Source organism: Eumetopias jubatus, unplaced genomic scaffold (assembly GCF_037043125.1).
Source record: "Eumetopias jubatus isolate StellerSeaLion01/CBP00866 unplaced genomic scaffold, mEumJub1_p1.0 scaffold_13, whole genome shotgun sequence".
NCBI lineage: Eukaryota > Metazoa > Chordata > Mammalia > Carnivora > Otariidae > Eumetopias > Eumetopias jubatus.
In genome coordinates this window covers 56,397,174-56,421,493 of record NW_028274819.1, presented here as the reverse complement: position 1 = coordinate 56,421,493, position 24,320 = coordinate 56,397,174, and the positions used below count along the sequence as shown (strand labels likewise).

Below are 24,320 nucleotides of genomic sequence, written 5' to 3'. Positions count from 1 at the left end.
CTTGACATAGAGGGACCAGGAAGATTTTGATAGATAGCAATAAAAACTGACATTCCAGGCAGAGGGGATCATATAAGTCAAGACTCACAGGAGTGTATGGTGCTCATGAGGGGTCTGTAGGTGTGAAAGATAAATGAAGAAGGGCAGGAAGGGGCTGGATCCTGTACGGCCCCACATGCCCCTCTGGTGCCACTTCTCTGTATCCTGGCCTGAGCTCCCTTACCTTTGATGAACTGGATCACTGTCAGGTCTGGTGCAATCTGGGTGAGGCCATCCTGCTTCTCTTGGGACTCCCCTGGGGTCTGCTCAGCGGGAGAATCTTCACCCTGGGGAGACACACAACCAAGGGCAGTCAGCTAGATGCCAGACATTCTGCCCCAAGGTGCCTGTGGGCTGGGGAAACCCTGTGGGAGAGAAGAGGGTATGGGGCAGTCACCTCATCAAATCAATAGGGGTCAACAGTGTTCCATTTGTTTTGGCCCCAAATGGGCCTGGATGGGTGGATGCTGATGCGTGCTGGGTGGGGGTGAGAGCTCTCTGGTGCCTGAACACCCTAGAAGGACCTTTGCTTCACCTTGGTGGGGGACCCCTGAGAAAGGCTGAGGTCAAGTGTCTTGCTAATCCAGCAGGATGGGCATTCAGAGCAGAAGGGAAGTTGATTTTCAGAGAAAATCACTACATTACATACGCACGCAGGACTGAGTCAAACTTTGTGCAGGGTCTCTCCCCTGCTGGGCTCCCAGCTCTGCAAGAGCAGGTATCATGCTTATCTTGTTCTCTGTTGAAACCCTGGTGCCTAGCACAGGGCCTGGGGTGGAATAGTGGGTATCTGATAACTATGAATGAACAGAAAGAATGGAAGAAGTGGCAATGGGTGCGGCCAGTGTCAGGCTCTAGGAAGAAAAAATGAAATCAACAGGAGAGGCTATTGCGTCGATGCAAGCAATTTCCTACACTGCTTCTGGTTAGGAATGGGGCAGGGGGTCCACACCGAGTACCCCAGGGGCCTAGCACAACGGAGATCCGGTGTGCCAGGCCACTGGTATGCGGGCTGGTGGCTCCGCATGCATGCTGCTGCTCTATCCTCACGGGCACCTGCAAAGGAAAACGCTCCACACAGGCGCAAAGCAGCTTCGAGGTTAGGTAACCTGCCCAACATTGCACAGAACCATATGATCTGAGCTTAAGCCTGCCTGTGCCTAAAGCTCATGCCTTTTCCACTAAGTCCTGTGAGTCGGAGGCCCTGGTGCAAGACAGGAAGAATTGGGAGGCACCTTTCTGGAGTACCGTGAAGGGGCCTGAAAGCCCACAGTCTAAGTCACCGGGTGAGGCACTGTGTGGGTCTGTTCCTCATTTATACCTTAGAGTGGTGCTGTGTGATGCACGAGCTACCAGCCACGTGTGGCCACTGAGCACTGGAAATACGGCCAGTCCAGACCGAGACGTGCCGTGAGTAACACAGGCTGCATTTCAAAGACTTAGTATGAAAAAAAAAAGGAAAATATCTCATTATTAATTTTTTAAATTTATGATATGCTAAAATGAGAATATTTTAGATATAGTGCGTTAACGTCAAGCTATTATTAAAATTAGTGTCTTTGACTTTTGAATGTGCTACCAGTTAATATTTAGAATATACACATGTGGCTCACATAATATTTCTTTTGGACATGCTGCCTTCAAGACAATCCGAGAATCTCCTCGCATCTTTCACTGTCCTAACCAAGCCTGGGAGAGTGGTGCGGGAAGGGCCCAGGACCAAGGGAGGGGTGCTAGGACCCCAGGGTACTGCCCCAGGACAGGAGGGAGGAATAAATTGAGATAAACTAAGAACCTCCCAACATTCTCATCAAGGACCACAGGACGGGCGGCTCAGCTCAGCGGCCTTTGGACGGGCAGAATCTGTGAGCTCCTTGCCTAGGGTTCGTTGTCCTCATGTAAGCAGTGAGGAAGACCACAGTGTCTGCACGTCCAGCTCCCTGTGGTCCACCCCGCACTTTCACATCCACCATGTCATCTGATTCCCGCAGCAGTCTGGGGAAGGGATCATTACTGCACCTATTTTGCATAAGAGGAAACTGAGGCCCCAGAAGAGGACGTGTCACTCAGGGAGCAATGGGCAGAGCAGGTTCTCGAAGGTAGGTCCTCCAGGACCAATGTCTCACCCCTGTCTCATGCTGTGAAAAAGATCATGGGTTTGGAGACAGGAGGGAAGGGGCAGAACTTCAGGGGCTTGTGGGGCGGGGGGCGTCAGGGAAGGCCTCCAGGAGAAGTGAGGTTTGGGATTGGGGTGGACAGAAAGGGAGAGGTTATGCAAAGCAAGGGCATAGGATAGCAGGAGTGTGGGGGTGGGGGAGGGCCCTTCTGTGCGGGGGTGGGGGTGGGGGGTTGACAGGGAAGCCATAGGGGCTGGGGCAGAAGCTGGGCAGTTTGGAGGGCCATGCTAAGGGACTTGGGCTTTATCAGGTGGGTACTGGGAGCCCCTGTCCTGGGCTCTTCACAAGTTTCTGCCTCTCTCCCCACATCTGTTTTGAGGACTCCCAACCAAGCAACCAAGAGCCGGCTCCGGAAACCAGAAGCATTGTGGCTCCGCTCAGAGCAGGGCTTGGAGTCAGACGCATCTGGCTGTGGTTTGCCCAGGTCAGCAGGCCTGCGCTGAGGGAGCCGGTTAGAACTTCCCCTCCCTCAGGGCCATGTGCTGACGGCTGCAAGCCTGTGGGACACAGGGTGCCGTGTCTGGTCCGGCACGAGCAAGGGCCCTCTGCCTGCCGGGCCTCCAGAGCTCCAGGAACTGTCCTCGGGGGAAGCCGGGTGCCTAGAAAGCTTTGTGCGGGGCCGTGACCCCAGCCCCACGGAGCCTCGCTGACCCTGGTGGGTGGTAGGGCACTCTCTCTGCCAGCCCTCAGCTGCCATGGCACGTGGCCACAACAAGCGGCCACAGGGATGGGGTGATCTACTAGCCTTCCCACCGCCGTGGGAAGGAGATCGTGTTTCTAGCAGAGCGCCCGGAGATCGGAGATCCGCCAAGGATTGCCACACGCTTCCTCTGGCTTTCTCATATTGAGATCCGTGCAACTGGCCATGCTCCCCGTGTCCCTGTGGCCACCGGCAAGCTCAGAAACAAATAAGGGGTTCGGTTACATCAACTTAATTCATCTTTGTGGTCCATGCTCCTAAGTTTCCCCTTCTCTTGCTGATACCCCTTTTTCCTGCTTCTTGGTCCTGACTGAGTGATTCGGCTCAGGTCCCACGATGCCCTTCCGATGCCCTTCCCGAGGGTCTGACTCCCAGCTCCACCCTTCACTAGCCCTGTGGGCAAGTTATTTAATCTCTCCGTAACTTGACCCCTCAGGTGTAAATGGGGGTTATAGCTGAACCTATTTTATAGGCAGATTACAAAGATTAAGTGAGATAACACATACAAAGGGTTTATAAAACAATGCAAGGTCCAGAGTAAGCGATAGATGTCAGTCTAATTTCCCACTCCTACTAGTTCGGTACGTGAGTTTGGCGTGAGCTGTAAGAATATTAGAAAAAAGGTGATTTTTCCATTATTTTTCCTCTTAAGAGCTGGCTTGATCAGAGAAAGATATTAAGAATAAACACTCCGGGTCGTCAGGCACTGAACAACCCACTTCCCACTTTGCCTCGTTTCATTCTTACAAAAATCCCAAGGTGTGGATATTAGGATTATACCCATTTTATAGATTTCAGAGTTCCAAGTGCGGAGGCGTGTCTGGCTCCTGCTGCTAGCTGCCTGAAGCCAGTGTGGATGCCTCAGGCACCGAGGAGCCTCTCGGGCCAGATCAGCTACTGATCAGCTCTCTTAGTGAGACTCAAGTCTCCTCCTCTGCCAAACGGGGGTATTGAACTAGGTCAGTGTTTTTAAAACTGGGTTTTCAGCAGCAAAACCCTTTCTCCAATTGAAACCTCACTCAAAAAACTGATATAAAAACACATAAAACTAGAATCTGATTGGTGTGTGTGTGTGTGTGTGTGTGTATGTTGCGTGTGTGTGTGTGTGTGTGTGTGCAGGGAGGTAGAAGGCCCTTCGTCCTATTGGGGGACACCGCTCTTCAATCTCCCTATGGTGGCACCTTGGGGTTCTGTGGGTACAGTTTGAAATCACTGAAGAGCCTTCCAGTCCCAGTGTTTGAGGAAGCTCTGATCTACACCACCCGTGAGTAGGGGTGAGGCTCACCTTAGCCCTGTGGGGCCAAGACCTGGCTTGGTACAGACTGGTACAGGGGGAGGTGGTGCTGGCCAAACTCTGGGCACAACCCTGACCCTCTCTGGGCCTGAATCCCTCCATCTGTAAGGTAGAGTGGGGGTTGAACTGGATGATCACACAAGACCTTCTACCTTGGAGCGTCGAGGAGGGGTGAGGGTGGCGTCCCAAGGCCTGGGTTTCGAGGGATGGAGAAGGACATATGAGGGCTCCTGGGCTGGCTGGGAAGGGTCCGGAGGCAGACCCGAGTCACCTTGGACCTCCCAGGGGCTGCAGAAGGAGCACGACGTCCAAGAAGAACAGAAGCCTCCCAGCTGGCTGTAAGTTCTGGGTTTTAAGGGCCACTGCCACTGCCCACTCCTGTCCCCATCCTTGACCATTCTCCCAAAGAAGCACATCAGGTTAATGATCGGGAGAAAACGGATTTCATACACTCCTAGACTTGTAGGTCAAAATTATAGCCATGTAGAAATGTGAATTTGGGGAGTCAAAGATCATTTGAAGCATAGAATCATAGAGTAATAGAACACAAGTACTTTAGAAACACAGAACTTTAAAACTGTATAATATTAGAATCCCAGACTCTGGAAGATGGCTTAGAATAACAGACATGGAGACTCCTGGGAAATAGGAACCCAGAGAAAATGACAGAGGCCAGTGGTGCTCAGAGCCCGGGCAGGGACAGGGGCTCTCGGTGGACAAGGCCTTTCTCAGCCCCTGGCCCAGCCTCAAGGGCAGGCACTCAGAGGGACCTGAGGGTATGGAGGGCAAAGGAGGGTTGCTGACTGATGGGGTCCTATGACCGGAAGGACAGAGAGAGCCAGATGACCTGCCAGAGAGCCCCTAAGAGGCCATCTCTACCTCACAGGCCCTACAGAACTGTGTTCTAGGAGTCCTGGGGCTTGACAGGATCCTGGACACGGGCTGATTATAGAAAGAGAGACTACAGGGAGACTGAGGCTCACAGAGAGCTAACACACGCCCTGGTTCACTCCTAGAAGGATATCTGGTGGCCACCATGAGGTCACAGATACATGGGCAGAACCAAAGGCAGGAAAGCAGAGATCCTGCCCCTCCATGTCCTGGATGGCTTCCCCCATCTACCATCTCATAATCTTCTCTGTGGAGACTGTTCATGCTCCCCTCCCCGCAGGCAGAGGACTCTAAGCACTGGCCGTGGGAGAAGCCTGAGCAGTCAGTCATCCCCCTGTCCGTCTGCATCTGGCCTTCCTTCATTACCTAAGAGCTTCTTGGGGGCAGAGGCTGTGGACTGCACCCTTTTCTCCCACAGTGGAAGGGCTCCTGTACTGCTGCATTTAGAGAAGACATCATTCAACCTGTCAGAGCTGGTAGACCCTGTCCAATCTTCTGCCTATTGTACAGATGAAGAGACAGATCAGAGACCTTCACTGGGTCACAAAACCCTGATATTACATTCCACCATACCACCATTAAAAACTGCATTTACTTGTAGGAGGCTACTTGGGGGACCCCTGAGTCTGGGAGAAGATGCTCGAAGGGATTTCAGAAACAGTCTCCCCTTCACTTCCCTCCCCCCACCCCCACCCATGCCTGGTCCCACTCTCTACAGAAGATACACCTCCCACGTCTGTGGGCCTGGACCTTCTGGCTGCCAATTCTACCTAACTGGGCCCTTCCTCCCAGTCCATCTACCTCCCCTTCAGTGGCCTCAGTGGGCTGGGCCAGCCCGAGTCAGCAGAGCTGGCCGAGGCAGCCTCGAGGAGGGGGGGAGGGGCGGGCAACAATTCCTCCCACATCAATATTTATTGCCTGCGAGCTGCTGGAAGCAGATCATCATGTTCTCAGCCTTCGGTTCTTTTTTAAGAACCTCTCACTCCCTTCCTTCCTCACTCCCCATCCCCAGTGTGCTGACAGAATGAATCCAGACAGCCAGACAGGTTCACAGCTGGGGAGCAGGGTTTCCAAGCATCACAGAGATGCCACTCTTCAAATCCAGATGTCTGTACCACAGCAGCTTCGCCTCAAGAAACTGTGCATTCTTAAGACTTCCAGGCACACAGACTATGGCTCCGGGAATCAACCCTCGGCATCTCCCGCGGCCGAAAAGAATGGGGAAGTGTCTTGCTCAAGGTCACACAGCGGCCACATGCCCGAGCCCAGCCATGCCTCCCACTGGCTTCTTCCATCTAGTCTGCCCCATGGCTCAAGCAGTTGTCCTCTGTTCAGATGTGAGGCCCAACCTGGACATTGCCGGTAACCAGAAACTCCTCACTTCCTCTGTGACCACCCCTACTTCTAAGAACTCTTCCCCCAAGTTCTAGGAATTCTTATCTCATTCAAATTCTGGCCTGAGCTAGGCAGAACCAGGAAGGGCCCTCTGTGGTTTCAAGTGCCTTCTTCCCCTGAAACTGGTCGCTTGCAGGGCCTGCCCCCCCTGCCTCTGAGCCCAGCACCAGCCCAGCCCCGCACTGTCCCGGGATGTCCCATAGTGGAGCAGTGCCCGGGCTGGGCAGTGTATCTCCTGGGCGGCTCCTACAACTTTTCCCTTTGCCTCCCCAACCCCGCACCACTGTGGGTGCACGGCTTCCCACCTGGACCACAGCCAGAGCGGCTGGACCAGTCTCCCCGCCCCCACTGCTCCCCGCCCCCCCTTCTTCTCTCCCTTTCTCGGCTTAGACCCTGTGATAGAGCCATGGGAGCCCCGTTTACCCTCCTTCCAGGGCGCCCAGCTGCTCTTGAAGCTGGCAGGCAAGGCCTTTTCTGATCTGCCCCCTATTGGCTGTTCTAACAACAATTTTCATTGGTCTCCCATGAATAGAACTTCTGCTCCCACAGGGGGTGGGCGATGGGTAGTGAAGTTCACAGAGCAGCCACCTTTGGGCTTGGATAGACTTGGGCTCAAATTCTAGCTTTTCTAGACGAAGACATTTTCAGCCCTCTCTGCTAGGCCCAGACTTTCTTGCTCTAAGGAGGAGGGCCTCTCTCCCATCACAGCCAGCATATTCAAATGTACCAACATGCCTCATTAAATAGAATTATTCTTGTTGCAAAATACTTGACAGGCTTTTTACAAATCATCCCTTTGAAATTAGAATTACTTAGCAACAAATAATTTATGATTGTGATTTCTCAACAATCGCTTCCCTGTGAAATAATAAGAAATATATATATGCAAATGTCTATATTCCTGACACAGAGCTCCTAAAACTCTTGTAAATTAAGAGTGCTTAGGAGAATCTTCTAGTGTTTAGTCTTTGACCCCAGTTCCTGACACAGAGCTCCTAATATCTGTGTAATTTCCTGCGTGCTAGGAAATGACACCAAGCTCCTAAATCCCTTGCAATTTCCTGGGCGAGAAGAACATCTTTTGTTCTAATGAGATGACTCTCAGTGGGCTCTTGGATGGGAAATGGTCACCAGAGAGACCACGCCACGATTACAAGCTTAGAACTTTCAGCTCCCCCACCCCCACCCCCAATTCTCCAGAGAGGAGAGAGGGGCCGGAAATGGAGTTAAGGATTGATCATGTCTGTATGGAGAACACCCCCACAAAATCCTAATAGTATGGGGTTCAGGGAGCTTCAAGCTTGGTAAGCACATCCATTTGCCAGGAGGGTGACATACCCCAACTCCACAGGGACAGAAGCTCCTGTATTCGGGACCCTCCCAGGCCCCTCCCTATGTATCTCCTCATCTGGCTGTTTATCAATACCCTTTATCATACCCCCTATTACATAATTAGCTGGTAAACATGAAGCAAGTGCTTTCCTGAGTTCTGTGAACTGTTCTAGCAAATGATGGAATCCAAGAAAGGGGTTGTTGGAACCCCTGATCTGTAGCCAAGTAGGACAGAAATTGTGGGTCACCTGGGGATGGGCCTACTACCTGCGGCTGAAGTGGGACTGAGCCCTAAGCTGTGGGATCAGATGCTATCTCCCGGTAGACAGTGTCAGAATTGAGTGAAATTACAGGACACCCAGTGGGTGGCGCAGAGAATTGGTCGGCATGAGAATCACCCCACATACTTGGTCACAGAAATGTTGTGTGTGGGTACTCGGGAAAAGAGAAAATGAATGTGCAAATTTTCAGAATGTAATGCAATGTCTGAGTGCTAAAGAAAATTCGATAAGGTCAACATTAATGACACATCGAACTTTTAATAAAAGTTTCTATTTTGTCATTTTCTTTTGTACTCTGGAGCCAATTGATCGTTTTTAAGGCCTAGTGTTTTGGTGAGCCTCTGGAAAGCTCGGAGGCCCCCCACCCAGAATCATCTCTCCTGCCCAGGGGATCTCCTCTGAGGAAAAACCACCTGCCCCTCAGCCGAGCAGGGGGTTTCAGCGAGATCTCCTCGAGCACCTCATGGCTTGTTACTTATCAGTGAATCTTGGTCCCCACTAGGCTGTGCCTGTTTTAAGGGTAGAGGCCATGTGCTGAGCTCCTGTGTCGGCCTGACACATGGCCCCGAGGACGCCCTCAGTACGCACTTGTCCCCTCACTGCTTCTGGAAAGGCTGGATTAATTTCTACAGCTGAGCCCTTTGTCCACGCTGTGTCCACATCTAGAATGCTCCCTCTCCCCTCCCTAGGCTTCCACCATCCTTCAGAGTCCAGCTCAAATCCTGCCCCTTCAGAGAAGTCTTCTCAGACCCCACACCCATTCTCCACCTCCTCCTACTTCTCAATATTGCTCCGGCGCACCACGTTAGGAACTCACAGAAACCATGAAGTGACAAGCAGAGAGGCAGAGAGTGTGATGGTTAGACAGAGGGCGTGGGCTCGGACAGGCCGGGGTTCTCACCCCAGTGCTGCCCTCACTGGCCGGGTGATCTTGGCTAGGTCACTTCCTCCTCGGGCCCCTAATCTCCTCCGCGTGCAAGGGCCAGGGCATACTCACTGTGTGGGGCTGTTGGGGGATGCAGTGGATGGAGCCTGGACAGAAAGGCTTTGTAAGCTGTGAAGTGCAGGGCCCAGGAGGGATGAAGTCTAAGGTTACCAGGGAGGATGGGTGGGTGGGGGCTGGAGCCTGGACTAGGGTGGGCCCACGGAGGGGGCTTACTTTGCTGACAGATGAGGCTGTGGCTGCCAAGGCCCTTTGCCGAAAGCGGAGCTCGTGCTTCTCCTTGGGCATCTCCCTGGGGAAGAAGAAGTAGGGCACGGCAGCCAGGGCCACCGCACCGGCGGAGACGAGGAAGCCCAGCCACCAGGCCCCCACCCATCGGGGGTCCTTCGAGGTCAGGCTGATACCACCTGGAAGAGAAGACCATGGTGATGTTAGGGTCAGGACGGGCTGTCCCTTCTTGGCCACCACCCTGGGACTGACCTTTGAGACACGAGCTGGCCCCAGGGACCAGGAGTCAGGAGACCTCGGCTCCAGCATGGCTTTGCCAGTTATGTCCCGTGTGACCTTGGGCAAGGCCTTGATCCCTCCTGGACCTCAGCTTTCCGACTACTGAGGCATTGTGTGTAGCGGTCAAGGTTATGGACTTTGGAAATGGACTGTTGAGTCTGAATTCCATTACTAATATAACCTTGGGCAAATTACTTAACCTCTTTGTGCCTCGGGGTCTTCCTCTATAAAATACAGACAATCGTAGTACCTACACCACAGGGTCATTGTGAGAACCCCAGAAACCAATACAGGCAAAGCACGTAGTATGTGCTGTGCACCTGTTTGTTCTTCTTCCTCACCTTACTATTGTTGTTGTGATTATTATTATTATTATCAAATCGATCGTTAGGACCCCTCTTGTGCTTCTCAGACCTGAGTCATTAAAATCACCACGGTGCTTGTCAAGAATACCCAAGATCAACTTAGAACTACCACGGGGTGGAGCGGGAAGGTGACCAAGGAGTCTTCCCTTTAGCAAGTTCCCCAGGTATAATTAGGACTAGATTATTCCAGATGTGCCTCCTGGCTGGCCTGACCGCTTCTCCCACCCAAGCCCTTGACCTCGAGGCCGAGTCGGATACCTCCTCCTTCAATGGCCACAGCATCCGCAAATGCTTTCTAACCACACAGATGTACGATGATACCAAGCCCAGGAGTAGGGCTGGTTCCCAGGTGCTTGGGCCTGAGTGCTCCTGGCCAGGGCCAGAGTATACAATCGGCACTCAGCACACATATCAGCTGGGGATGAAGGTGGCTTTTGTTACTAATTCCCTCCTCCAGCTATTCTTCCCCCTGCTTCTGTGCCAGCCTGGCGAGCCCGAGCACAGGCATCTCCCCGACTCCCCCGCTTCTCACACACTCGTCTGTGCCTGCAGCAGACATGATCTGCCCACCCCATGAAATCCCCCATAGAGAAAGGGCAGGAAGATCCGTCTACAGGAGCACCACATCTGCCCGCGGAGGAGCCACATCTGCCACGATGATGTCAACAGAGCCCGAAAACACACCACCTTCCTGGAGCTGGGGCATGTCTGGGCAAGCTGAGGAGGCCGACCAGAGCTCACGCCGGGCTGCTGGGCCCCGCTTTCTAGAACGAAGGAAGGTGGGGCAGGACTATCCCTAGTGAGTCTTATTCAGAGCTGCCCAGGAGGCACCCTTGTGCAAAAAAAGCCAGAGAACCGGAAGCAGAATCGGCGTGTCCATCCAGTGACACGTGTATCCCCTGAGGTTTCTAGGGCTTGCTGGAAGTCTCCAGGTGAAAGGAATTCTCTCCTACTCCCTGCAGGGTGTCAGAGCTCGGGGACCCGCCACCACTCCCTGCTCCTGGCTGCCTTCAGCCCAAGCTTCGGTCCCACTCCTTGGCCGCCCCCACTACTGCCTGCATCAGACACTGCTGTTCCCTGAGCGGGGCACTCGGCCCAGGTTCCCAGACTCTGAGGTGGTCAGAACTAGAAGGGTCTTTAGAGGTCACCCCGTAAATTTCCCATCTGAAGTAGGCCCAAGCTCACCGAGTCCTGCTCCAGAAGTTCTCTCCCACACGCTTCTCTGTTTCACCTGGGTCTTGTTCCCCCTAAAGATGGGAGCTCCCTACAGGCCAAGAGCGTATGTGCCCCTGTCTGCCCCGCAGTGTATCTGAGCGTGGGCTGGGGTCGGGGGGAGCTCAGGGAACGGACTGAGTGAAGAGGCATCAGAATAGCAGGGAGAAGACGACGGCCCATCTGGGGGTGTTCTGCAGCTTATCTTCATTTCTCATTGGATTCTGATCGCAGCTTGGGGAGGTGGACAGGAGGGAGAGTGTCTCAAAGATGAGGAAGCTGAGGCTCAGAGGTTAAGAGGCACGTCCAAGGTCAGCGGGATCGTTAGGATTTGAATGTGAGCCCCCGGCCCAGTGTCTCCCATGAGGCCAGTGGTCAGTGAGCTAGCGGCTGTGTGCCCCCAGGGACGGCTGTGTGCTCTTTGAGGCTCACCTTCTGGCATCCGGTCGATGTCTACATAAAGGCGCAGCATGAGGCCGCCCAGCCCATAGGCCAAGCCTGGCCCCATCATGGTTACTGCAAACAGGATCCCTGCAACACAAAGCTTGGGTTAGGCCCCCTGGCCCTGGCTTCCCTCTGCAGATCAGCACCTGGTCAGTCTCCAATAGGCAAGAACGGCCCATCTCCCCTGGTCAGGCCCAGGAAACTCCAGGGCTTCTCCAGACCTTTCCTGGCCACGTGGGGCAGAGGTCAGGAACTCTGCCCAGCCCCTACCTGGTCCTCTCGTCCTCCGACCTCTGAACCTGGCCCTCCCTCTGAGCCCGGTTCTCACCAAGGTAGAGAGGCGAGTTGCTGTTGTGGGCAAAGTCATCGATGTAGGAGATGCCGAAGGGCTGAATGGGCACCGCGCCCACGCCGAGCAGGGTCTGGGCCGTGAACATTATCCCCACCACAGCCAGGTGCTGGGCCTCCGTGTAGCTTGAGCAGCTGCTGTTGGAGGGGGCTGGGGTTGGGGCTGGGACCGAGGTTGTGGGCTGGCACAAAGAAGCCTCAAAATCCTGTGGCATGTCCACTACGAGATGATAAAAAATATTATGACGAGAGCTAAGACTCTTAACACAGTGTGCACTGGATGCAAGTTACCATTTTAGGTGCTGTGTATGTAAACCATTTGACTCCCTCCCTGCAACAAACCTAGGGGATGGGTGCTCTCATTACACCCATTGCACAGACGAGGAAACTGATGCTCAGGCAGCAACTAGCAAAGGCAGAGCCAGGATTGGAACCCAGGCAGCTTGGCTTCGAGTCCATGCTCTTAAACTACCCTATGCCACCTTTCTGAGCAGAGGTATGTGGAAGTTCCGTTGCAACCGTGGCCCTCGGGTGGGGTGGGGCTCTCAAAAGAGATGAGTTTGAACAGGACCAAGAAGAACAAGAATTTCCAGAAAGAGAAGGTGGGAGTGGTGCTCCAGGGAGAGGTCACAACACAGGCAGAAGTTCAGCAGGGTGGACTTACAGAGTGTGAGGGACCAGGCCAGGGTTGAAGGCAGGGCCAGGCAGGGGAGGGACGCTGGGCCTGGAGTGTGGAAGGCTCTAGGGCCCTTGGCTTTCATTTTGGGTGGGCTCTGTGTCAGCTCAGGACACAGATGCAGAGTTCAGTAAAGGGGAATTTCTTAATTTAGCACCAGACAGTTGCTCCCTGTAACTCACCAATATTTGGTGAGCAAACTTAAAGACACCCTCGTGCTATTATTACCCCAAATGTGAGTATAGATGTGGCCTTCTCTGTGTGGCCTGCCCAGCCTTTTCTGGAAGCTGGGACTCTTGAGAAAAAGCCATGTGAACCAGGGTCAAAGACCTGGACCTTCAACCAAGGTTGCATGAGTTGAAGCCTGGGAGACTTGGATGGAGGACCTCAACTTGTCTGGGCCTCAGCTTCCTCACCTCTGAAGAGTCTCCTAGAATGGAAGTTCTACAGAAATTCAGAATTCAGAAGCAGAATAATTCAGTGGTTCAGAGCAGGGGCTCTGGAGCCAAGCCACCTGGACATGTCATGTCCCCACGAGCTGTGGGCCTTGAGGGGATCCCCCTCTCTCTGAACATCGGTTTCCTCACCTGTCAAATAGGATGCTGCTAATACCCGATACCGGGCCATAAACATGGAGAGTGAGTGCTGCCCATGCACAGAGCCTACTAGACATTTCAGGCGATGACTATTATAGGGCTCTGTCTTCTTTTTGCTCCCCTGTGACGCCAGGGCCTCGCAGAGGGCCTGGTAGAGAAGTAATAGTGATAAAGAAACTAATCCATGCTGGATGGAGAAGGAGTGAATGAAATAGTCGGGGATGCCAGAGCAGGCCGGGTGCCTGGCGGTCACCAAGCCTAGTATACTCATCCGAGACAGGCTCAGGCAGGAGAAGGGCTGCGCTAAGGTTTTCCCGGGGCCCCCATGGCAGAGGGGTGTTGTGTGGCAGGGCGGAGGAAGAACGTGTAGACCCTGCACAGAAAAAGCTCTGTTGAAGTGAAAATTCTGGACCCAGAAATGTATTTTTTCCCCCAGTATTCCAATCAGGCCTTTTGACGGCTTTCCCTTGGGCCTCGATAACCCCTCTAAGCTGTTCACGTACACTGTCTACTTTCCCACTTCCTCGCCACTGCCCTTGCGGCTCCCTGAACTCGAAACGTCCACCTTTTCCTTATCCCCCACCCCACTCAGGGCTCTTGCCAGCTGTCTCTGGCTGACTCCCAGTGAGCTGGAGTCTCTACCCTATAGCAGAGCTGCCCATGCCTCTAACCTGGGCCTCCCGGGGAGCTTCTCAGGGCTGGTTGTACTGCTCCCTCTTCCCACCCCGGGTCCTGGCACAGAGTGGGAGCTCTGGGGTGTGAGCAAGGGAGGCAATGCTCTCTTGACAGCCCTCTTCCCTTGGGAAGGCTTCCATGATGCCAGGCTGGCCCCTGTGTTCCCTTCCTCGCACAAGTGACACATTGCAGGGTTTTTGTTTTCCTCTTGTCTCCTCTCCCATGCTGGAAGCTCCCTGGAGTCTTGAGTTCCCTGAGAGGGTCTGACACAAAGTAGGCTATGCTAAGGGTTCACTGGGTTGACCACTGGATGGATGGATGGATGGATGGATGGATGAGATGATGGATATAGATGGAAGAGTGGATAGATGGGTGGGTAGCTGGATGGGTGGATGGATGGGTGGATGGAATATCGAAAGAATGAACCTCAGGCTTCTTGGGTTATTCTCCAGGGGATAGGCACCTACCTGAGTAGGCCCTCAACAAAATCTCACTGGGCTTCACTATTACTGTATAAAATTCTTTCATTTTTGGGGGGACGCCTGGGTGGCTCAGTCGTTAAGCATCTGCCTTCGGCTCGGGTCGGGTCCCAGGGTCCTGGGATCGAGCCCTGCATTGGGCTCCCTGCTCAGTGGGAGGCCTGCTTCTCCCTCTCCCTCTCCCCGCTGATTGTGTTCCCTCTCTCACTGTGTAAATAATAAAATTATTTATTTATTTGTCAGAGAGAGAGAGAGCACAAGCAAGGGGAGCAGCAGAGGGAGAGGGAGAAGCAGGCTCCCCACTAAGCAAGGAGTCTGATGTGGGACTCGATTCCAGGGCCCTGGGATCATGACCTGAGCCGAAGGCAGACGTTTAACGACTGAGCCACCCAGGCATCCCATAAATAAAATCTTTAAAAAAAATAAAAAATAAAATAAAATTCTTTCATTTTTTAATTTGTTCATGCACTCATTCATTCTTTCATTAATGTCATGGCTTCTTGAGAGGATTAAATGCACTAAAACACATAGAGTACTTAGAAGAGTGTTTGGTACACCAGAAGTGGTACGTGATACTATTATTATCCCACAGACATTTCCTGAGGACCTACTGTATGCCAGGCCCTAAAGCAGGCTGTGTTGTACATTCACCCCACCTTAAAAACACAGTGACACACAAGCAGGCCCTCACCAAGGGAGGCCCAGAGGGTTACAACCCCCTGCCGCAGAACAACCCCCCTCCCCCACTCCCCAGGACTGCCAGGAGCACCCGTCCAGGCTGGGACCGAGGGAGTGGGGAGGACCAGCAAGTGTCCCGGGGAGCTGGGCCCATCCTGACCCATGGGCCTGGGAATGGACCCCGGTGCATGGTAAGGCAGCTCCTGGTGCCCGTCTCCAGCCCAGCCCGTCCTGCTCTTACCGGAGCTAGCATGGTCGTAGCGGTATGGCTCCGAGATGAAGTGTGGGAGGCTCATGAGCAGGCCTGCCAGGGCCACAAGGGCAGCCCCGTAGCCGATCAGTCGGGGCCGGTGTACCCGGCTGCCAAAGTAGCTCACAAACACAATCAGGGCTGTGTTCCCCACCTGCCAAGGGATGAGGGGACCCATTCAAGTGCAGCAGAGCCACCAGAGGCCAGAACCACCCCTGCTTCTATCACCAGCCTGGTGCTGCCCTCAGTCTAAAGGACTAGCTGACAGAATGAGAGTCATCTGGGCCCCTCTTAATGCAGATGCTGGGTCCTCCTAGGAGGGGCCCCACGGCCCCCATTAGGGGATAGAAACAAGGGCAACGTGGACAAGGCTAGCAATTCCATTTCATTCTGGAAAACAGGCTGGACCCCATGTTAGAACAAGGAGTCGTCAAGGGAAGGGTTTTTAAGTTTCTGGGATTCATGATTGAGACAAACAAATAAAAGCTAAAGCCAGAGGACTAAGGTTTGGAATTTTAAGCCTTAGAATAAAAAACTGAGGATGTGGGCACTGGAGGGGACTAGAGAGTTCGCAGGGAAGGGGCAAGCTGCCCACCCCACTGCTTCTGGGCTGCTATACTCGCCCCGAGCCCCAGGCTCCTTGCTGCTGGAGGGGAGCAGTATTCACAAGAAAGTTGGTAGGAGGCCCAACCCTGAGAAGGATAGCCACTCTCCATTTTATAGGTGGGACACTGAGGCCCAGAGGTGGGCAGTGACTTCCGCAAGGTCCCAGAGCTAGGTAATGACGTTTCCTTCCCACCTCTGAGATCTGGAGGTGGGGTCTGAGGACTATCTGGGGGTGCTGTGTCGTTGGCAGGCCAGGGGCAGAGAATTGCCTAGAAATCTGCTGTGGGGAGGGAAGAAAGAGTCCTCCAGACAGTGGCCTTCTCTGAGGTGCAAAACATCTGGTGGAGGGGGTGCTGGGGCACAGCTGGACCCTGATCTCTAACCTCCCCAAAGCAGCTTGTCCCCTTCTCCCTGCTTCGCTGTGGGCCCCAGACTTAGGGATCTCCGAGCAAGCCTGAAAAGACACTCATGCCACGCTATCACTCCCTCCCCCTGCCACCCACTGCACCCAAAGTTCTGCCTTTGCTCTCAAATTTTAAGTCTGTCTCACTACTATTGAAGTGACTTCCTCTGACTCCTCCCTGGGACAGGCAATAGCCCACATAAAGGAACCAAAGGGAGAGTGGGTGGGTATGGGAATTGTGACTAGCTCTACAATACCCCACACCCGGACCATCAGAGTGGCCCCAAGGGCAGGACTGCCCGTGCTGTCCTCCGTCCTCACAAGGAGGCAGAGGTCAGTTTCTCTACCAGGACACGAAGAAGGAGCTGGCTAAGGAGATTTGGGGAGGAAGCTGTGGCGGGGTGGCCTGTGGGCACCGGGCCGGGAAGGGTTTATGTCAGGCTAGTGAGAGAGGGGGGTGAGGAAGTGGGGGTGAGAGGCTCCTCAACTCCCACCCCCGTGGCTGCACCAGGGCCAGTACCTCGTTGAAGGCAGCCAGCAGGCCTGAGGTCTGACTGGAGAGGCCAAAGCGCTTCTCCACTGTGGAGATGGAGCTCTTGAGGTAGCCGGAGATCATGAGCTGCGCTAGCTGCAACAGGCTGTGGCACAGGACGAAGAACTGCCAGGGGGGGCCCAGGCGGGGGGGTCGCCGGCCGGGGCGGGGCAGGGAGATAGGTGGGGATTCAGTTAGAGAGGGTGGTGGTTGGGAGACAGAGACGGAGTTGGGGAAAGGGAGGAGCAAGGAATAGAGATGGGGAAACAGAGTCAGGGGAGACAGACACACAGGAGAGAGAGAGAGAGAGAGAGAGAGTCAAGAATAAGGGGAGGGGGAGAGAGAAAGAGAGAGAGTTACTGGAGTAGCCCATGGCTTCTCACACAGGCCTAAAAACGACACAAACTGTCCTGGGTACATTCAGGGGGTCTTGGTGCCACCTCAGACCTACATGACTGAGAGTAAGGTCTTTCTGGGGCCAAGAACGATGGGAGCCACTCTGACCCTCAGAGCTCCCCTGGGCCGGACTGCACCTTCCTCCCTGTTCCACCACCCTGCCCCTTTCTCCAGGAAGCTCTCCCAGATCATTCTCCACCTCAACCCACCCACTCCTCCCCTAGAGCTCCCTTGGGAGACCACTTGCACACACCGAATCCTCAAGCTGACTACCCCACCTAGCCCCACCCCAAACATCCGGACCCCCCTCCGGATGAACTGGCAGAATTCCCAGGAGAAGAAAACTAACTTCAAAGAAGGGTGTTTATGCCAGAGCTTAAAAATATTCCCTCTGTTCTTCTGAGTCTTGGTTTCCTCTTGTGTACAACAAGGACTGCGTCCCTACCCCTCAGGGCTACCGTGAGGACCAAACAGGCCCTGGCACCCAGGGTATGCCTGGCTGTTTAGGATGCCTGGAGGAGCCAGAGCTCCCCAACATTCCTACAGATTCAGGATCCCTGGAGTCCTTTCCTCTCCCTGTAGGGAAATGGGAGGCAAGGAGCCTGGTCCCCCACTGCCCACAGAGCAGCCCTTCTTTCTTTTCTGAAGGAGGGAACATGCGCCCCAAACCAAGCTAAATGGTTTAGTGGATTATCCCTTTGATTCTCAGGGCCACCCGTTCGATAGCTGTGGAAACTGAAGTTCAGAGAAAGGCAGCAGCTTGTTTGGAGTCATACAGCCTTCTCCGCCAGGCTCAGATGGCCCTGTTCCCGGAAGGCCCTGAGTGATACCTTGATGCTATAGAACACACTTCGCCTCAAGTCCCGAGGGTTTGGGCTGGCTTTGCCTCCAGGTGTGTCTTCTGCGCTCATCATGGCCTTGGTGTCCTTGCCTGGTATCTGGGGCTCCTCACCCACTGGCCCTGTGGGACAGACATCCAGGAGGTGAGAGTGGCGATGGAATCCCAGAGAATGGCCCTGTCCCAGGTCACCCAGGGTGTTCCAGGGGTTGGTGGCAATCTGAGCACCCCCAGCCTCCCTGAGGCCCAGCGATGGGAGGGCCCTTCCTAAGAGGGTACGTGATCCATGCACCCGTGCTAGCCGGATCCCAGCTGGGACCTCCTGTCTCACATCTTCATATCATTCCCAGCATAAACCTTCCTTCTAGGGAGAAGCTGCCAGCCACACTCCATACCCTTCAAGCAGGGACTCTGGCGGGAAGTATGTGCAGCCTCAGCCCCGCTCGGGCCTGTAGCTAAGAGACATCCAGTGCTCCTGGAGGCTGAGTCTGGCTGTGGGTCTCTCTGGCTCAGGGTAGGATCACAGATTTAGGGTCAAGGCTTGGACCATAGTCAGGGCGTAAAGGTTTTTCCTGGGGGTAGTTCAGAACAGATACCAATGCCCCCACAGGGCACCACCCTGTGTGTAATCCTGGAGTTACCTAACCCCATCTCCAACTCATACATCAAACCGTGTTGCTGGTCGGTGCAGAAAGGGCCCTCAGAGGTGATCCCACTTAACCATCTCCCTCACCCTGGACAAACTGAATTCCCCAAGTGTGGTGATGACTCAGGAGGCAGAGCTGTGGTTAAAATCTGGATCCTTGGCCCCATTAGGCATGTCTGGGTTGCTCCATGGTAACCATGGTAATCTTGCCTGTATCCCACTCACGGCAGTGAGAGCAAAGCTGAACCCCATTCAGGACCATCTCTCCTGGGGTCTCCTGACATTTCACCTCAGTGCGGAGCTCGGAAGTCCGGCTTCGGGAGACTCCACCCTTCCACTCAAATGGAAACCAACCCCCGTGGCCTTCCTCCCCTCCTGGGGCCCCACTTCCCACGGAAGCCTCCCCCATTGTTTCATATGTTTCTTAACCTGGTAGGAGTTTCCCCTCATTCAACAAGCTCCTTTTGGAGCCTGGAAATGGACGCAAGGAAACCCTTGACCCAGGCAGGGACATGGGGACTCTCCATCTCCAGACCCCGAAGGCAAACCCAGGGAGGGGCCACAGAGGCCAAGGGTCTGCGCTCCTCACACAAGGTACCTGGGAGCCTGCGGAATTTTTTTCAACTGAGGTATAGTTCATATGCCATAAACCCCACCCTTTTAAAGCACACAATTAAGTGGGTTTTGGTATATGAAAAAGGGCATCCATCACTGTCACTCATTCCAGAACATCTTCACCATCCCAGTAAGGAACCCCATACCGGTTAGCAGTCCTCCCTCTCCCCAGCGTCTGGCAACCACAAATCTATTTTCTGGCTCTCTGGCTTTGCCTGTTCTGGATATTTCATATAAATTCATATAAAGGAAATAGTACAATATGTAATTTTTTGCCTCACTGCTTTCACGGAGAATAATGTTATAGCGGGCATCCGTACCTCATTCCTTTCCATGGCTGGAGAATATCCCATTGTATGAACATACATCACATTTTATTTAGGTTTCAGGTATTGTGAACATTCGTATGTTGTACACATTTTTGTGTCGACATCTGTTCTCAGTTCTCTTGGGTATATAGCCAGGAGTGGAATTCCTGGGTCACGTGGCAACTCCGTTCAACTTTTTAAGAAACTGCCAAACTGTTTTCCAAAGTGGCTGTGCCATTTTATCCTCCCGCCACCAGCGTGTGGCGCTTCTAATCTCTCCACATCCTTGTAATACTTATTATTGTGTCTTTTTGATTATGGCCACCCTGGTGGGTAGGAAGCGATATCGCATGCGGTTTTGATTAACATTTCCCTAATGAGTAATGATGTCGAGCATCTTTTCATGTACTTATTGGCCATTTGAGTATTTTCTTTGGAGAGACGTCTATTCAAATGGCTTAAGGAATTTGAAGAAATGGAAGTGTGTGCGGCTAGGGAGGAGTGCCTTTGGGGGGCATGAGGATTCGGGGGAAACGAGGAGATATTGAAACCAAAGTGACACCTGTCAGGGAGGAGATAAGGGGTTGGCCTAGCGAAGGGACAGGCTCTGCAGAGGTCACTTAGAAGGAGACATGGAGGTGAGGGTGTTCCCGAGCGGACTCCCGCAGAGGAGATTGATGGTACCGTTCCCATGCGCTGGTTTCGCTCACCAGCATAGACTGGTCACTTCCTATAGCACAGAAGCTGGGTTACACGCTCTAATGCAGCTAAGCCTTCACATGCATGTTCTCCACGCTCCCGAAGCCTCCCCATAGCTCTGGGCCTCGGTGCTTTCATTGTCTCTATGCATCTGATGAGCACACTGAGGCTCTGAGGTAACTAGCTCTGCTGGTTAATGTTGGGGCAGGGACTCAAGCCCAGGTGTCAACCTCAACATCACTCCATGCTCCTTGCACAGGTTTGATGAGGGGAAGAAGCACAATGCTCTTCTCTGTCACGGCCCTAACTGGCAGTGAACACCCACCAAGGGGCCAGGCCAACCAGGTGATGAGGTTGGAGCTGAGTCTGGGAGGGCAGCAGTCACTGACCAGAAGGCGCTGAAAGAAGTCCACGATATGGAGAAGGGAGGGCGACAGAAGATCAGTGGACCAACTTAAGGAATCTTCTACCTTCCCATGGGCGAGTCCTTAGCCTGAGCCTCCGGATGAAGGAGGGAAGCCGTGCCCTCTGGGAGTAGTCAGTGCATTGGGTGGTCACTTGGTCACTGAATGGGGCTGGTCAGGCAGGTAACCAGGCCTCTTCAAGCTCTTCCTGTGGGCTAAGGCCTCTGAGTAGGCTGGCAACAAAATAGTCTGACTCTCTAAGTAAGGACAAAGCTCCCTTAGGAAGGAGGGTCCTGAGTCCAGGAAAGTACAACCTCTTCATGTGATATCTCCAAGGGCCTTCCCATCCTGTGAAGAGTTTGTCAGGGGTCACCCCTGACAGGAGAGGGGGCCACTGTGGGGGTGAACCTGGGCTGGGCCTGGGTGGCCTGTAGGAATGAGGGGAGAGATAGGGAACCTGGCCCCAGGAAAAAAAAAATGCCAATTTGTCTCTCTCCCAGGTGGGCAACCAGGTTTTGGGGCTCCAGGTAGGCCAGCTGGTTCTCAGGGCTGGAGCCCACATCCTCAGAGCGGGCAGGGAAGGGGTCTGGGTGTCTGTCAGTTGGTAACATGGCTGGCTGTGGACACAGGCCCACTCATGTCCATCAGCTGGTTAGTCACTGGTCTGGCTGTCTCTCAGGAGACTTGTCTGTTCAGGCAAGCTGAGCTAGCCAGCTAGTCAGTCAGTCATCCTGAACGTCTTTCAGCCAGAAACCTTCAGTTCACTCAGAGACTCCAAACATCTGTAAGGCAGAGGCTCTGCCTCTAGAGACCCCCTCCATGGGCAGGTATCAGCACTCTTCACACCAGCTGAATCCAGGGTGATGAGGACCAAGGTGTCAGAGAGCAGCCTGACAGAGAAGGCTAGATTTCTCTGCCTGTTCTTTGCCAGAAACGCTGAAAGTCCTAACCTCCTCCAGCCACCTCCCAGCTGTAAACAGAAAATCCCAGGGGCAGGTATGGCGCTGAGCATGGGTTCCAAAGTCCTCAGACCTGGGTCTGAGCCCCAGCTCTGTCACCGGTAGCTGAGTGAGCCTGGACATGCCCTTTCATCTTTCTGAGCTGTTGCCTCACCCTCCAGATGAGAAGACAGCATCTACCTCAAGGAGATGAGGCATCCAGCCCCTGCCCAGGCCTGAGACACAGTAGGCCCCACTGAAGACAATTACCCTCCCCTCTCCTGATAACCTTCAAGCGCCTCCGAGGCCACAGGGCCCAACGGAACCCGTTCCCTTCCACATGCAGCTGGCCCCTCCAAGTTAATGCCTCCTTCTGACAGCACCATCCTTCCCTCCCTAGATTATCTCTCCCTCTCACCCAAGCCCCAACTTACCACAAGGAGGACCTGGGACCCCTTCCCTCCATGCACACTCACTAGCTTCAGGGGCACTGCCCAGGTTTGAGTCCCCCGTGGCTGCAATCCTGCTGTGTGGCCTGAGACCAGTGGCCCCTTTGCTTCCTCCTCTGCAAGGCAGGGACTGTAATCCCCACATCCCAGGACAGAAAGAGCCCACTGAGAACCACATCCTTCCACCCCACATTCAGCCTGGACACTAAAAGCCTGAAACCACACCTTACGGTCTACATGAACTTGGGCCTTACAATTCCACTGTCTTCATTCGCATTTTTTCTTCTTATGCCTCCCAGACCGACCAGTTCAAACAAATGGCTTCATTGTTCATTACAGGAACTTTCTGAAAGACCCCTCGACTCTTCAAGGGAAACCATCCACAGAGTGTGAGCCTCCGACTCTTTGACTCTCTCCCCGACAAAATCCTCACCTTGTCATTTCCACCAACAAACTGTTGTATCATGATTCTTACCCAATCCCAGTCAGGCCTCCCCCCTCTCCCTCCCTCCCCACACCAAAGGACCAGCCTTAAAACAAACTTCCAATTCTCAGCAAATATTGACCTTACCTCCCCACTCTGAATCACTGCCAAAGCTCTGAGAAGCGTTCTTATCCCTCCTCACAGTAAACAACAGCATTTGTCTTACCAACAGGTTCCATCGGTAACGTGTGGGGAAACCAGTACAAGCACAACGTGTAGCAGGGTGTGCAGTAAGTGTTGTTTTATCACCCGTCGGGCAGCCAGTCTTTCTGTCAGCTGTCTGTCCTGCCACAAACTCCATGCTGGCTTCCATACTTGCTTTGCCACATTGCCACATCTGGAACTTGAGAATCCAGAGAAAGTTCAACCCCAGAGGGCTGAAGAGGTGGGAGGTTGGGAGACCCAGCTCTCTGCCTCACCGTAATCCTCTACAGGAAGGGTCTTGGAGGAGCTTGTCCGAGGAGCTTGTCTGAGGGGCTACCACAGACCAAGCAACACTCTGTGCTGGGCTGGGCTGGCCTGGGCTCACTCACCAATCCTCCTAGCACCCCTTAGAGATAGCTGCTGTGATTCCATGATGCAGAGGAGGAAACTGAGGCACAGAGAGGGGAAGCAACTTATCCAGGGTCCTGGGGCTGGTAAATGGCAAAGCCTGGACCGGAACCCAGATCTGCCTGACTCCTGGGCCCCCAGTAGCAACCACAAGAAGGTTGGCTGCAAAGATGGCCTTAGAACAAACGAAACATACACAATCCCCATGCAGCCGTTTCTTATTCCAACCTGGCTTCCCTTCTGTGCTTTGTCTAAGGTAGTTTCATGGGGAGAGTCTGCCATTCTACCAGCTGATTCTTTACAGAGTGTCCGTCGTTCACTGGTGACGGCCTCAGAGAGTGCTGTCAGGGCAAGGCTGGAGAGAGAGAAACGAGGGGACAAGGACACGTGGGGCCCTGAGTCCCATACTCCAGGGGACCCGAGGATGGTGGGAGTTCAAGACTCATAACCAAGGCCCAGATTTGAACTCTCAGGAGGGACCTGCTGGGAAATGCCGAGAGAGCCTGTGAGGGTTCTCACATCCTGGGGACCAAGGAAGGGCAAGGCAATGGCACTTTCTCTCCAGAACATTCCAGCCTGTCTCCAGCAGAGAGAGCAAAATCAAAGATCACTTAGACCCCGTATGGCCTCGGGCCAGCAACTAGACTTTTCTGAGCCTCTGTGTGTTAGGAATACTAAGCCTTGCCTCTCTAGCCTGTGTGAGAGTCACACAGTATAATGTCCTTTGTCAACATGAGGCTATCCTGCAAGTGGCAGTTTCGTCAGCCTTTGCTGCAAACTCACCAGGCAATCTATTTTTTCCAGGTCTGGCCACCAGGGCCCAGAAAAAAAACGATATTCCTTCCTGTGGGCGCCTCAGCCCCAGCACCACTCACTCACGTCCCCCTGATCCCTGAAGCAGCACAGACCCCTCCGGATGCCTCCCTCTGCCGTTTCTTGTCTTCTCCCCACACCCCATCCCCCCAGCGGCATTCCAAGGTCCTGTTTTTTTTTAACGACTTCCCTGTACAAGGGAACAAAAGGCCTCTCCCCACACCCTTTGCTAAGACCATCAAAAGAACTAGCAGAGATAGAGTATAAGGCAGAGGTTTGAAGGAGAGGCCCCGGCCAAAGGCCCCGTGTGCAGTTGTGTGGGCTGTGCACCACGAAGGGAATGGTGCCCTCTGGA

General features: G+C 53.7%; 1 protein-coding gene across 1 annotated transcript in view; it reads right to left on the bottom strand.

Moving 5' to 3' along the window:
* SLCO2B1 (solute carrier organic anion transporter family member 2B1) overlaps positions 1 to 24,320 on the bottom strand; it is a 45,524-nt gene that overhangs the window by 15,020 nt on the left and 6,184 nt on the right. Inside the window, exons 2-8 of the mRNA XM_028116017.2 lie at positions 18,050 to 18,180; positions 16,812 to 16,949; positions 15,274 to 15,436; positions 11,909 to 12,148; positions 11,569 to 11,667; positions 9,269 to 9,459; positions 224 to 326 (exon numbers count right to left, since the gene is read on the bottom strand). Of these exons, the coding sequence (XP_027971818.1) occupies positions 224 to 326; positions 9,269 to 9,459; positions 11,569 to 11,667; positions 11,909 to 12,148; positions 15,274 to 15,436; positions 16,812 to 16,949; positions 18,050 to 18,180 (1,065 nt within the window). The remainder of the gene's footprint in view (positions 1 to 223; positions 327 to 9,268; positions 9,460 to 11,568; positions 11,668 to 11,908; positions 12,149 to 15,273; positions 15,437 to 16,811; positions 16,950 to 18,049; positions 18,181 to 24,320) is intronic.